This window comes from Phaethon aethereus (assembly GCF_964289735.1).
Source record: "Phaethon aethereus genome assembly, chromosome: 7".
NCBI lineage: Eukaryota > Metazoa > Chordata > Aves > Phaethontiformes > Phaethontidae > Phaethon > Phaethon aethereus.
The window spans coordinates 32602365-32616654 of NC_138583.1; the positions used below are offsets into that span (position 1 = coordinate 32602365).

Below are 14290 nucleotides of genomic sequence, written 5' to 3' on the forward strand. Positions count from 1 at the left end.
TTGATGGGTTCCTGAAAGAGATGCTTCTGTTTTCATTGATGAGCATTTAGAACACTATCAGTAGCTAGTACGGTGTTGTAACAGTTAAAAGTGATCATGTTACTGCTGCTAACAAATTACGATGTCAGATAAACAACAATGGTCAAGTGTGCATACTTTGCCAAACAGAAGTTAGTTCAAACATACAGAAGTTCCTATTCCTCTGCAGATAGAGAGTGTTTACTTTTCTATTTCTCTTCTAGCTATAATTTGGAAAGCAGTATATGGAATGTTGTACCTGTATCCAAAGGGCCACTCCAGAGATATGGACACACTCTTGCTTTATATCAGGTTTGGACTCCTCAGCATCCTATTTAATGGATTTTTTTTGTGTGTGCTGTTAGCGATCTTAAAATGATTCATCATGAACGTAGATTTTTGAGGATAATTTAATTTCTAGTCCCTAAGCATTTTGTATTAGTATCTTATTCAGTACTTAAATCTATTGCACAATCTTTTTCCAAAAATCCAATTATTCAATGCATCTAAGTCACTTATTAGCAGACCATAAACCCTCAGAGCTGAACCCGCCCATGAAAGGGGCTTTATATAATAGGAGTTGTTGTGGGTAAGGGAAGGGGAGCTGGGCTCCCCTTCAAGGGTCAAGGTGACCCCCGTGTGGTCAGTGCCCTTGCTGACCTGGCACCATCCCCGGGGACTGAGCCCAGCAGGCAGAGCTGAGTGCTGGTAGCGGGGTCCTTTGACAGTATCAGACATGGCAAGTGATGACCCAGGTCCAGGGAGCCCAGTCAGGAGGAAAAAGGAACGTGGCCAGAGACAAGATGGGATAGAAAGCAGCAACGTATGCCTGAGAGGTACATCCAGGAGACAAGCGTAGGTCCAGGTCCATCCAGAAGGCAGGATCACAAGTAGTCAGGGGCTGAGGGTCCATGGCTGAGCCCTGGGTGAGGCTGGTCAGGGTCATTAAGCCCCTAAAGTCCATGACAGTAAGAAATAAGTTTTCATTTGTTTTATTTTTCTTAGTACAGAACCAGAGCAGTATTAAAATACAAACTGTTGTTCTATAGTACTGTTTTACTGTAAGTTCAAATACACATGAACTGTTGGCAGTTTTACTTCTACTGGTATCATGTAGTCTTGCATGCTGCTTTATTGAAAGCACTTTTAAAGGCTTGTTTCACTAAAAAAAAAGAAAAAAGGATTCTTTGTACTGGTAGAATATGCAGACAGAAATGATCTTTATTAAAAAAAAATAAATTGCCTTTTGTTAATTTATTAATCTATGACTAGTGTTAGTCATGTCTCCAAAACATAAAGGACCAAAAGTGAATGCAGTGTATAATTTAGCCTTGTACAGATGATGGCAAACTTGTTAACTCTGATGGAGAAATACAGAATTAGTATCCCAGATTTTCAGTTGTTTGTGTAAGACACCTCCAGTAGAGAAGAACAAAAAAGATTGTATCAAGTCAGATCGGAGTTTTCATCTAGCCTGGTAACATGGCTTGAATAACGGCTAATAGTGAATGCCTAAGGAAGAATATAAGAAAAAATGACAAGAACATATAAAACCTTCCTCAGAATACTGTCCTAGTCTGCAGCTGGGATTTTCTAAGCGTAGTATTTTTGTAGAAAGACTATGTATCCATGTTTTTTATTTTTTCCAAATTTTCTGACCATATATTTATTTAAGCATCCTGTGCCTAAGAATTTCAGTCTGTTTTGTGAAGAAATACCACCTTTTGGGAAAGCCAGTTTAATTAGATAATCCCTAATTTTTATACTATTTTCCACTTATTTTCTCTGTACCACTTACGATTTTCTGTAAGTCCATCATATCCTCTCTCTATCATTTCTTTGTCATGCTGAAAAATCCTTACATTTTTAATAATCCTCCAGAATGGAGCTATTTCATACCTTAGATAACATTGTGTCATTGCCCCTACCTCTTATAGTTCTGTTATATCTCTTCTGAGATGGGGGGTGCGCAGTCTCTGGTGTATTGGTACCTCAGAGATTGATGTTGTAGAATTAACAGTCTAATTTTTTCTTATTACTTCTTAACAGTATATTAGCTTTTTGAAAATCTGCTGATGGCTTTGAACTGGTATTTTCACAGAATATCCATTATAACCTCAAGATCTCATTCTAGTCAATTCAAAACCCACCACTAGGTACAAACTGAAGTATTTTTTATTTGTCTGCATCACTTCATGCTTATCTATGTGAACTTTTATTTACCCTTTTATTTGTCCTTGTATCACACATTCAGTATTATGACATTATTCTGCAATTCTTTCCTTTTGACCATTGTCTCAGCTATTTTGAGTAACGTAGTATTGTAAAAAAAAATTGTCATTTTTCCATTCATCCCTGTGCCATATTGTTTTTGAGTATGTTGAACAAAACAAATCCAAATTTCAGATCTCTGTGGGACACTGCTAATGACCTCCATTTAAGAAGTGAGCATTTTTTTCCCAAGCTATTCTTTATCAAATTATTTACCCTTGTGTTACCTGCCTTGATCTTCCCAGAGCAGCTTAGTTTTTTTTAAGGCATGAGGAACATTATCAAGCATCTTTCATTAATTCCAGATAACTGTATCAACTAAACCTTTGATTCCTTCAAGAAAATCCAATGATTTGCAAATATAACTTCTCTCTTCAGAAGTTGTTAGACGTTCCTCAGTCTGTCTTACCCATGTGTTCACTGCATTCTATCTTTTCTGCCTGTTGCTAGTTGGTCTCTTGGTAATGACACATTTTTAAGGAGTGAGTTACACACTATGGACAAGGGTCAGCTGTTTTGTTCTTAAATTCCTTCAGAACTGATCTTGCTGATTTATTTAATCAGATTTTTTTTTTCTTTTTACTATAACCTTCTGTTATTAATTTCTGCTATGGAAATACTTGTGAAGTCTACCATGAAGAACTCACATGGGAAAGTTAGTTAACTTCATTTTGTTACTGTGACTTTATCTTCTCAGAATACTCCTTCAGACTGTCTGCTGGCACCATAAATTATCTAGTTGGCTATATTTCTAAGGTATTTGAAAAATGATGTATTAGTACTTTGTATATAATTTTGCAGGCAGCTCATTACACTTTTTAATGGGTTGCATTTATATGTCTCTGCATTCTAATCTGCTGGAGGTTTTGAACCTTTATTTTGAAGTATACTTTTTCTTCTAGCAGTCTCCATTACCCTCCTGTTAAGTTAAGCGTTATTTATTTTGTTATTTGTAATGGGATTTTTTTTTTTAATGGGAAACATTCATGTGATCTGGGCGGATGTTCTTAAAATGTCTTCATCTTGTCATTAGAGATTTTATCCTTTTAGTTGTGCCTTTTAGTTTCTTTTTATGATCAGTCTCCCTTTTATATAGTGCTCCTTTTGAATTAAGCAGATTTGTAGGTGTGGGTGGATTTTTTGCTGGCATCTGTTGCTCTTCCTGAGATGTTGAATCTGTACCTGGCATGGTTAATATTGTAGAGGTGGTTTTCGGTAGTAATGTGAACTAGATTCTGTGCATGCCCTGACATCAACTCAAAAATTGCTTCTCAACGGTTCCTTGTTTCATTATTAATGTATTATCTGTTCTTTGAAAGGTCAGATCTTCCTGACCAGTATCTTTGGTTATTACAGTTCTTGTAGAACATGGACCTTTTAGTTGGGAAACAGTCAAATAATGTATCATTAGCAGTTCAGAATAAAGACTTAAAATATCATTTAACCTTTTTATTTGACAGTGCTAATATTTTCTTGAGGTATTCCAGATTAAAGGGTAACCATTTTAAGATACTTTAACCAGCAAATATTAAATATCATAGACCTATGTTAATTCAGACATCTTTTTGGAGCTCAGTGATGAGATGCAACTCTTGTTAATATTAATGAAAGTGACAGGCAAGTGTGTAGTGCAGAAGCTGTTGCTGTTGTCAAAGGCACATGTTAATTAGTAATTAGAATTCACTAATAATGAACACAGCAGCACTCATGTCCAATAATTAACTAGTATGTTGCTTGTACTAGTGATTATGTCAAATGTCAAATATTACATGGGCCAAAAGCAACTGATCATGTAAGCTGAAGAAATTTCAAGTGAGAAAGTACATACTTTTGTAATAAGTTCTTAAATTAAATTTTTTAGGGTAAACTTTTAGTATTTTTTCATTCCAGATATTCGGTCTCTTAAAAAACCCCAAAAATAATTTAGTGTGTAGTATAATGTAATACCTAGAGATGGCAGCTTTGAGCTGTGTTTTGAGCTGTGTACTAGTCATTGTGTAACGTTTCCTTTATAGTTGAGAACAAAAATATCCACAGAGAAGAAATTAGATTAAGTTTTTGACTTAAGCTCCTGAGATTTCAAAGCCTAGTGCTAGACAGGAGAGAGAGCACAGAGCTGGTATTCCCTGATTGTGGTGCAAGGTAAATTGAAGCTATATAGTTGACTCTGAGGAGAACGAAATAAGTTACTTTGCCCATTTCCCTCAGAAAGCTGCTTTAGTTAAAATTGAAGTACTGTACTTCTTTATTCTGAAGAAAAAAAAATCAGAAGACTCCCACTGATGTATAGTTATAACAAGTGACTAAGACTTTTTATGCTTTTATGGGAGAGAGAGTACAAAAGTATTCTTGCTTTTAGACCAACTAAACTGTTAGATAGTATTACCTCCAGTGCCGCTTCAGACTGGTTCTTGGAAATGTACTACCTATATCTGTTAGCAATTGGTTCTCCTGTATCTCAAAGATTATATATCATTCCTGGCATCTTTATTTAAGAAATAAATTATAAAGGATTATAAAGAGACGGGAGGATATGGCTTGTGAGGGTTTTAAGAGGTACATACAGCTTTGCTAAGTGGTGACTAGTTAGGGATTTAGACAGTAAATTGAAAAGTACTAGATCCCTGGAATAAATTTGAAAGGGAGTTGCAAACAGGGTGACTGTATGGTCACTGCTGGGAGTTTACTCTGTAGTGAGCTTGTTGTATTACAGAATTAAACCTTGTACTTAAACTGTGGCTAGTAGTCCCAAGACAGGAGGATAACTGGGCATTGAGATTTCCTTTGAGATTGGCAATAGGAACGAAGTAAACAGGCAGGCTAACATAGTAGTAACCGTAAAGACATTTTCGAGTAGATGGACCATTTAATATATAGTCAAATTTAATTTGACTCATTTGAGTTTTATGGATGTTACTTCCAATTTTAAAGCTTTATTAAAAAAGGGTAATTGTTTTGATTCCTTTACCAAATTAATTGGTATTGATGTTGAGTTTGTATATCCCTTCTGGTATTTTTTTATTAGTCTAATCAAAAGCTAGGGTTAACAAAGCGAAAAAAAGAGTAAAAACTTTTTCTGCTTTCATGTGAGTGACACAAAATCTTTCACCAGTTGATTTACTGTCTTTCTTTTATATGACTATTTTTTTTGGTTACTGTAGTATAATTTGGAACAGCACTAGGAATGTAAAAGTTTCTTCTAACTATTCTATTAATAATTATTAGCAAGTTGTACCACCAAGTTGCATAGTTTGTTTATTTCATGACTTTCAATTACATCTTATGCACGACTTGCTTTCTAATTCTGACTTGCAGATCTCAAAAGTATATGAGAAGTAGGTGAGATGAACTGTCATACACTTTTTGCATGTAGTCTAGTTAAAAGCCTATTCAGAGTACCTCTTCAATTAAGTGGACCTTACTCATAAAGAGATTAGCTCCTTTATGTAAAAGTGCAATATTTTTCATTCCTTGTTTCAACATTATATTCCAGTTGGTGTGAATTTCAAAGTCTAAGCATGATCAGCTTTTATGTCTAGCAGATCTAAAAGCAGATGCCTAATTAATACTTTTATATGTAGTCTTTGTTAGTTATTCCTTCCTTCCAATATGTTTAACCCAAATATTAAATGTGCAAAAGATCAGGCTGCAATCTCTGATAAAATTCCAGCTTACACATTCAGCAGTTTTAAAACTCTGTTCACATAGTTTTATTTGCATGCTTTTCTTCAGCCAAGTTTTCTGTAAACGAAGGAATGTTCACACAGACAAGTACACTTCAAAACTTGATTTTAATTTTTTTTTCCCCAAAAGCACACTACCTTATTTTCCTGTCCTATATTTTGAATGCTACTGTAGTCCAGGAAAAAAGTTACTGGCTTTCAAGACATATAGGAACTGACTTAACGGAATCCTTCAATGAATAAATACCTTTAAATACAGCCAGCAACAATGTGGAAATAATGAGGAAATATAGTGACAACGCTCTTGATTAGGCTAACCTCCTGACATACAAATTGCTGCAGTATGTACTGCCTTGAACTTGAATTTGATCCTGTTGGGAAGCTTAGGTTATAATATGCTTCTCGTGTAGCTTAGCAGGTTCTTATTGAGTGACGATATAGTTCCACAATAACGTAAGAATAATAAAGTAGGCTGCAGAAGGAAGAGTTAAGTGAAGACTGCTTTCCAGTCTGTCAGCTGTGATCTAATGCGAGGATTATGGCATCAAGTGGGGACATTGATTATTCATTTTTCTTTTGATACGCATAATAGAATGTTCTTGATGTTGTTACCATATTAAAGAGGTAATGGTCTGGGGAAAGGAAGAGGAGGTATTAGACAGTCCTAAACCAGGTGGCATGTATTGAATGCAGAAAACAGGTTGCGATGGATGAGTTATTGCCAAATGACTTGTTTTGAGTCTTGTATTTTGCTTGAAAAAAATTCAAGAAATTTCTGAATTTTTGAATTAAGACTTTACTGAACTTTTAGAAAATTTTAGGTGAGTATAGAGAACAAATGTTCTGATGAATTTTTGAGTCCTGATAGTTTACATAAAGTTAATTTATATACTAATGTATGGGTACAGTCTATGGGAGGAAAACATAGATAGTCTTGTTTCAAGAAAATGCAGATTGACTGTTCTTCCTGTGTTTTATGAGTAGCATTTCTTTGGCCAAATTTTCAGGAACAGGATGGATTTATATAAGAATTAAGGCAGAAAACTAATTTGAGAGATACACTTTTCTGTACAGCCATGATAACAGTTAAGAAATACAAAATGAAAATTATGTGGTTATTCTAATATGATTAATTTACTACTGATTCATTAGAAATGGATTATAAATTACCCCCTTATTGCATTTTCTTTACGCTTTTTTTTTGTGGTAACTATCAGATAAGATTGTTTTGGAATGCAGGCAGGATTTGCATAACAGTGTAGAGTTCCCAGGTACAGTCAGAGCAGCTGATAAGTATTCTTTTAGGAAAATTACTAAGTCTAAAGAATAAAAATAGGATAAGTCTGAGAAAGAATTGCTGCATTTATATGAAATATAAAATCAAAATTAACATTAAGATATGGTGTAGGGAAGAGAGCCTGTCCAAGGTCAAAGGAATTAATGATTTTGGCTGTCTGTCTGTTCAGGATTCAATGTGAAGTATGTAGAAGAGTTAATCTGGTCTGCTGTACAGTCTGACTGGGATTTATCAGACCAGTGGGTGCTCTTACTTGCTCTTTTGGTGATCTTGTTGAGTAACTTCCTTGCTCTGTTTCAGTTTTTCTCATTGTGAAATGCTCTGTGAAGGGATTTGAAGTCTTGTTAAAACTACTACGGAAAAGCTAGGTGATACTGTTGGGACATGATTTTTCAGGAATCGCCAAGTACATAGCCTTGGAAATAGGAACCTGAGAGAGCTGAAGTAAAGCACCCTGAATCACTGGACATTTTTGCAATTTTCTTATCTTTTTACCTCTTTTAAAAATAAGTATTCATTTACCTATTTTACAGAAATTCTCTGGGTTACTTTGTCAATTTTTATGAAATTTTGAATGCACAAATCACCATGTTAATTTATGATTGCTCACTTAAAGAAGGATTTATTTTTGGATTTGGAGCCTTTATTAATTTACGCAAATTAGTCCTTTCATGTAAATTGTGACTTTCTTCATTACTGTAACTCTAAGGATAAATGCACAATGGAAGATTTTATTCTTTTTCTGGCTTCTAAAAGAATTTTGCCCTCAAATTTCAAACTTCAGACTGATAAGCTGATTGCCATTTGTTTACTAGAACAGTAAAAAAACCTGTAAACAGTAAAAAAACCTCCTTTTTTTTCTGTTTTTTCCTGTGTCATCTGTTTAATCACACAAAGTAAGTGACTTTTCAAAGTTTCTGTTTTTATGGGTTTTTTGTTTGTTTTTTTAAAGGAAAAATATCTTTTACTTTTCAATTTGGATATTGGTCACAATCATCGAATAGATTATTTTTGTTACTGTTTGTAATAGCAAATTAAATAAGGAACAGGCTGTCCGGAGATATACCTGTATTAAAAATTTGTTTTCATGGAATCACAAAGAATAGCTGAGGTTGGAGAGGACCTCTGGAGATCATCTTGAGCAGCCTCTCTGCTCAAAGCAGGGTCAACTATGGCAGTTGCTCCAGACATTGTCTAGTTATGTTTTGAATATTTCCAAGGATATTCAATTTCTTAAGGTCTGTGAGCAACTTGTTCCAGTCTTTTACCATCCGCACTGTAAAAAGGAATGTTTTTTCTTGCATTTAAATTGGATTTATTGTAATCCAGTTTGTGCCTGTAACCTCTTGCCTGTTCACTGGAAAACACGAAGAAGAGTCTGGCTCCTTCTTTTTTACCCCCTTTCACCAGGAATTTAATTTTATTTGAATTATTTGGTTATTTAAAAAACACATTCTCCAAAGATGCGGATGATATCAATAAGGTGAAGAAATTAAGAGGAATTTTATTGCCTTAAATTGTCTTCATTCTTCCAGCAGACTTTCCAAATTTTGACAGTTTACTTTTTCTTCTGTATTTGAGTGATTATCTTGTTTCCTTTTTGGCTAGTTGAAATCATTACTCTGTAAGAGAAATACTAGATCAAACGCATATTTTCTTCTCTTGAGAAATGTGATTTAACTGTTTTATTCAAACCCTGGCTATGGTCTTATGATTCCTGCCTTCTGATGTCATCCTCTCTGCCCAATATGCACAGTCAACTGTGTACAGACATTATACCTGTTGTCATCTTTCTTTATCATTATGGTTCATCAAAAATTTCTACTGGAATAATCTTCTTGGAGGGAAAAGCTGATCTGAGAAAATGGAAACATCTATTCGGAAGTTTTGGTTCCATTGAAACTAGCAGGAGTTATACTGCCTGTTTTCGCTTCTACCTCAACAGTTGCCAAGATGCCACTGATGTGATCTGTAGGTGGGAATATCATGAATGAGCGAGCTGCCTGCTTGTTCAGTTTACAGCAAGAAATTTCTCATTTTTTGCTGGAATTCCGTGAGTGGGAACTCAGAATTACAAGTTCAGTATACAGTGTAGTTTTATATACTTGAATTTGCATATGGTAATGTTTGTATGAAAGTTGCATTGAAAAAACACAAGATTTTTAAAAGTTTCTGGAACTTCTTAGATAATTTCATTAATGCTGAAGTAATATACCTAAAATGGCCAAGGTTAATTTATGGAGTAAATTCTCACCTTCACTATGTGCCACTGTGATTAACAGTGTTGCTTTTGACATGCGGTATCAAAACTTTAAAATATCAGTGTTTTGGAGGCTGTGTATCTTCTTGGTGCTTATCTGCCTGTTGTTATGTTATCTCTTCCTTGGACAGTGTGCCTCTTAGTATTGTCCCTCCTCCAGGATGAGGAGTACAATTTTTAACGTCTGCCATCTGGACCAAATTCTTGATGCTTTTTCCTCACTAATTTCACAAGGACTCTCAGTTTATACTTTGTTGTTCTTGTTTTTCATCTCATTCCTTTTGTGGTATGCTATCTTATTATAAACAGTTAACTAGTATGCTTTATTCATTTAAAGCTCAGCAGTTTTTGTCTACTAGTGCTCTTGAAACTCCCTATTTTGTGTATTGTGTCTGTCAGAAAGCCTTACCTTTAGCACATACCTTGATTTATACTTGGTTTATAAGTAAGTTATAAAGGTAATGTAAATTTGTAAAGGGATTCCTTCCTTACTTTCACAATCTTTAGGCTGCCCAGGACCATTTGCACTTGTATTCTTCCTACAATCTCTTCCTGATTAGGCTTTCCAGGTAAATGTCCACTTTTACATGCCTAGGTTGTTGGTTTTGTCCTGTATAAATATGCACATAACATTTTTTCATTCTGTATTTCTTCCACTGATTCTGGTCCCTGAGCCTTTCTTTCTCCATGTTCAGCTAATCATCACTAACTTCTAAAGTGTTTTTCAGCAGCACTAGGAGCTTCTTAATCTCAGAAATAGCTTCGGAGTGAAGCTTACTTAAATCTGTTTTTGCGGTTGATAAAGCTGTTGTCATGACCTTCTTGTCTTTTTCTCTGTGAATAGTCTTGTGTACAGGATCTGCTGTGTCATTTATAAAGATGGCTTCTCATGGAAGTGTTCTTTTATCTGAACTTTGAATCATTTAAGCAGAACTGTGAGGAGCACTTTCTTACTGTCAGCTGTATGAGTAATCGTTCATGCAGCTCTTAGGTCACCTTTTTTGTGTAATGTCTTTCCTCAGTGTCAGTGTCAGAAATCTTACTTTCAAATAGTGTTGTACAGCACCTGCAACTCCATAATTAGCTCCTCTTTCTGCTCTAGTCTGTAATCTGCATTTAAAAATAAATAAATAAATAAATAGCTCACTATGTTGGTGATGCTGATTTGCCTTTTGAGATCTATGTGGCAGTGTAATGAATGAGTCTTATAGGATTCTTTTAACAATCTAGGATTCTTTTAAGAGTATTTGTTCAAGCAATTCCTTTGGATCAGTACACAGCCTCCTTAAAGCTTTTGTTTGTCTTCACCAAGCTCTTTGAAATGTTGTTTTATCTCATAGGAAAAGCATGTTTTCAGGTATATATATATATCTAATCCTACTACAAATTCCTGCTGAAGGATGGGAACATCTTTTGTTCAAACACCACCAGTTCAAACTAATTGGTAACACAGAGTATCACTGCAGAGGAGTTAATTGAATTCCAAATCAATAAATGTTTACCTGCCTCAGATGAAATAATAGTTGAAAACCTTGCAGAAATTTCAAGTGTATTCTTGAAGACAGGGTCAGTCATTTACGGACAAATCTCTCTGAGTAATGAGAAATTTTTTTATGTGGTCCTGGACTGGACTCTTGTTTATCATGAGCTTCAGGTATATAGACAGCATTATAACCCTCTCAAGCCTTTGGTTCGCTGGAATAATAGACTCTAATTGTACTGATCACCTGTATTTTACATACCTGCCAGTTTGAGTTCATCTTTCTTGACGTGTATACATGCTGTTTACATTTCTGTTTAGATCCCATCAACTCCTTGAACAATAGTCTGAAATTTCAGTGTGGTTGATCCAAACTTCTTATATTAGGTAACTTCTTTATCTTCTAGCCTTTTTCTCTGAGGCTCAGTATTCCATGCCAAGTAAAACTTTGCTAAATGTGCTAAACTTGTCACTCCCTTCCTTCCTTCCCCAGCTTTATATGCTGAGCATGATGTCCTATGGTATGGAATACCCCTTTGGTCGGTTGGGGTCAGCTGTCCCGGCTGCGTCCCCTCCCAACCTCGTGTGCAACCCCAGTGTACTCACTGGTGGGGTGGTGTGAGAAGCAGAAAAGGCCTTGACTGTGTGTAAACAGTACTCAGCAATAACAAAAACATCTCTGTGTTATCAACAGTTTCCAGCACAAATCCAAAACATAGCCCCATACTAGCTACTATGAAGAAAATTAACTCTATCCCAGCCAAAACCAGCACACCAGGTAAGATTTAATTCAGAGTAGAATGTTACATTGCAGTACGCAGAATACAACTGCCAACTGTACAAACACCATGCAGACAGGATGCAGAGTGTGTGTAGTTCTGGTATGTCCTAGCAAAGACATAGTATCATTCTCAGAACCAGAGGCAGTTTGTTTTGCCCAGGATAAACTGTACTTGAGCCAGTCTGTGAAGCCAACAGTTAGTTGGAATTAGTTCAGCAACCTTGTATGCCTTCATTTGCTAGTCTAGACGAACTTCAGTAGGAGAACTTCAGACGAGATTTAGTAGGATTTACTTTTAGTCAATATTTAATTAAATCATTCATTACTTACCAAAACAGATGGCATTGCTGTTTGAGGTATGTGGTTCATGAAGACTGGAAAATCTGTTTTGCATCTCTTTAAAAGAACTCAAAGTGCTCCCCTATGGGATTTGATTTTAGCAAATGTGCCCAACAGGATGCTATTGTCCCTTTCCTTTGGGCTCTGATTGTGAATTTTCTCAGGACTTAAGTTACTTTGCTATTACGAGAGAATGAGTTCTCTTGTACACATGCTGAATGAAATCCCCACAGACTGAGTGTGTAGAAAATAACATTTTAGTTCTGTGAACTGTTCCTTAAGAAAACAATATAATATCCATTCTGTTTAGTTCTGTTTTTGATAGAATGCTGCAGTATGAATTAGAGGAACCATGTAATTAAAGGTTTTCTGCTTGAAGTAATCCATTTGAGATTCATTTTGGTGTCATTTTCATGTCTGGGTTTATTTTTCAGGGACATAGTCTCCTTATCGTTGTTGGTTTAGTTTAAATATCATTGTCTGGGATTAGTGTCTGATATTGAGCTGGTTAATGTAGTGTTAGTTAAATGTGAAGATTTAAATCAGATTGTTCAGTTATGAAATATTACACAGCTCAGAAGTATGCAGTTCAGATATTATCTTCGTGTAATCCATTATTTGCTTTCTCTTCTCTCTCTTCCAATTTTTACAGGAAGATATTTACATGTATGGAGGCAAAATTGAAACAAATAACGGCAATGTTACTGATGAGCTGTGGATTTTCAACATACACAGTCAAACATGGAGTACCAGAACTCCTGCAGTACTTGTACATGGCCAGCAATATGCTGTGGAAGGTCATTCGGCACACATAGTGGAGTTGGACAGCAGAGATGTGGTTATGATCATAATTTTTGGATATTCTGCCATATATGGTTACACAAGCATTGTGCAAGAATACTACATCAGTAAGTCACTTTCAAATCATTTTTATCATGTACTGATTAAAAAAAATCCTGATTTTTATTTTTAATTGAAGAACACTCCTGTTTTCAGAAAGAAAAATATATATTTTTGCAGAGTAAATAAAACCTCATCTTTTTTACTTCAAGTTACATAGATCAGATTTCTTGTTAAGCAGTAGCATTTCATATGTGTTTGGAGTATAATGGCTTCGGCTGTGTGTTATGGTGTACATGGCTGTGGTACTCTAAAGGGGGTACATGTTGAAACCAGAAATTCCACGCAGTCGTTATTGTTGTGTTGAAATTTACTTTTTTTACCACAGGCTTACTGTTTTTACCACAGAGTAGGTAGAGTAAAAAAGAATAAGTAGAGCAAAAAAAGAAAGGGCAAAACAGAATACAATGAACTGGGCTTACTACAAAAATATAGTTATTCTGAAGGTTCTTTAATATTGCTGTAATATTTTCATTCTGATTTTTGAAATGTAGTGACTTAGTTCATCACTGTATATAGGGTTCTTTCTAAAGTGTATACATGCTGCTACTAGAGGAAATAAGAGAAAGTTAACATTAATTTTTGTAAATAACCTGCCATGTCTGTCTGGGATTTCCCTTGCAAACTGGCAAGCTTTTCTTAGGGGTGATTTTAAATGATAGAATTAAATAAACCAAGATAGTTTTTTTTTTCTTACACATGGTACATCTAGGATATTATTTCAATAGAATAGACAAGAAAATCTACACCTTCTGATACATTTTTAGGAATATTTATAAGCCCACTAATTCAAATTATAATCTTCTCTTAGTTTTTTGAATTCCTTGTTTTCTACAGAATTGATCTGAGTCCCTCAGTTATTTAAGCAATCACAGAATGCATAATACAAAATTTCAAAGTAATATTTGTATGTTAAGGCATAATATATTGTTCCATTTTACTCTTTTTGCATATATGCATATGTATAGAAACACTGTTTAAGCAGATTTTTGGAGTGGGGAAATCCCTTCAAAACTTAGAAGTTTCTTATGCTTCCTGATGGTAGTGTTGAAATTTTGTAAGAGTGTTGAACAAGGGCAAAAGAGAATGGGAATAAGAGGAAGAGCACCAGGTTGTGCTTCACCCACACTGAAAAATTTGATTGAACTGCATAAAACTACTATAAAACTCTTGTCTTGGAATGATGTTTCACAACAGTATTGTAAGATTTGTTAAGTATTAAAGGTTATGTTTTTTAAAAAATAACTTCTGAATTTTTTTT

The 14290-nt window shown here is 35.0% G+C and overlaps 1 protein-coding gene across 2 annotated transcripts in view; it reads left to right on the forward strand.

Moving 5' to 3' along the window:
- The window catches only part of ATRNL1 (attractin like 1), a gene marked incomplete at its 3' end in the record, with an annotated part of 538576 nt that overhangs the window by 64006 nt on the left and 460280 nt on the right, over positions 1-14290 (forward strand). For both annotated transcript variants that reach the window (XM_082002290.1, XM_082002291.1), the window contains exons 7-8: positions 243-330; positions 12782-13037. In XM_082002290.1, coding sequence (XP_081858416.1) covers positions 243-330; positions 12782-13037 — 344 coding nt within the window. The remainder of the gene's footprint in view (positions 1-242; positions 331-12781; positions 13038-14290) is intronic.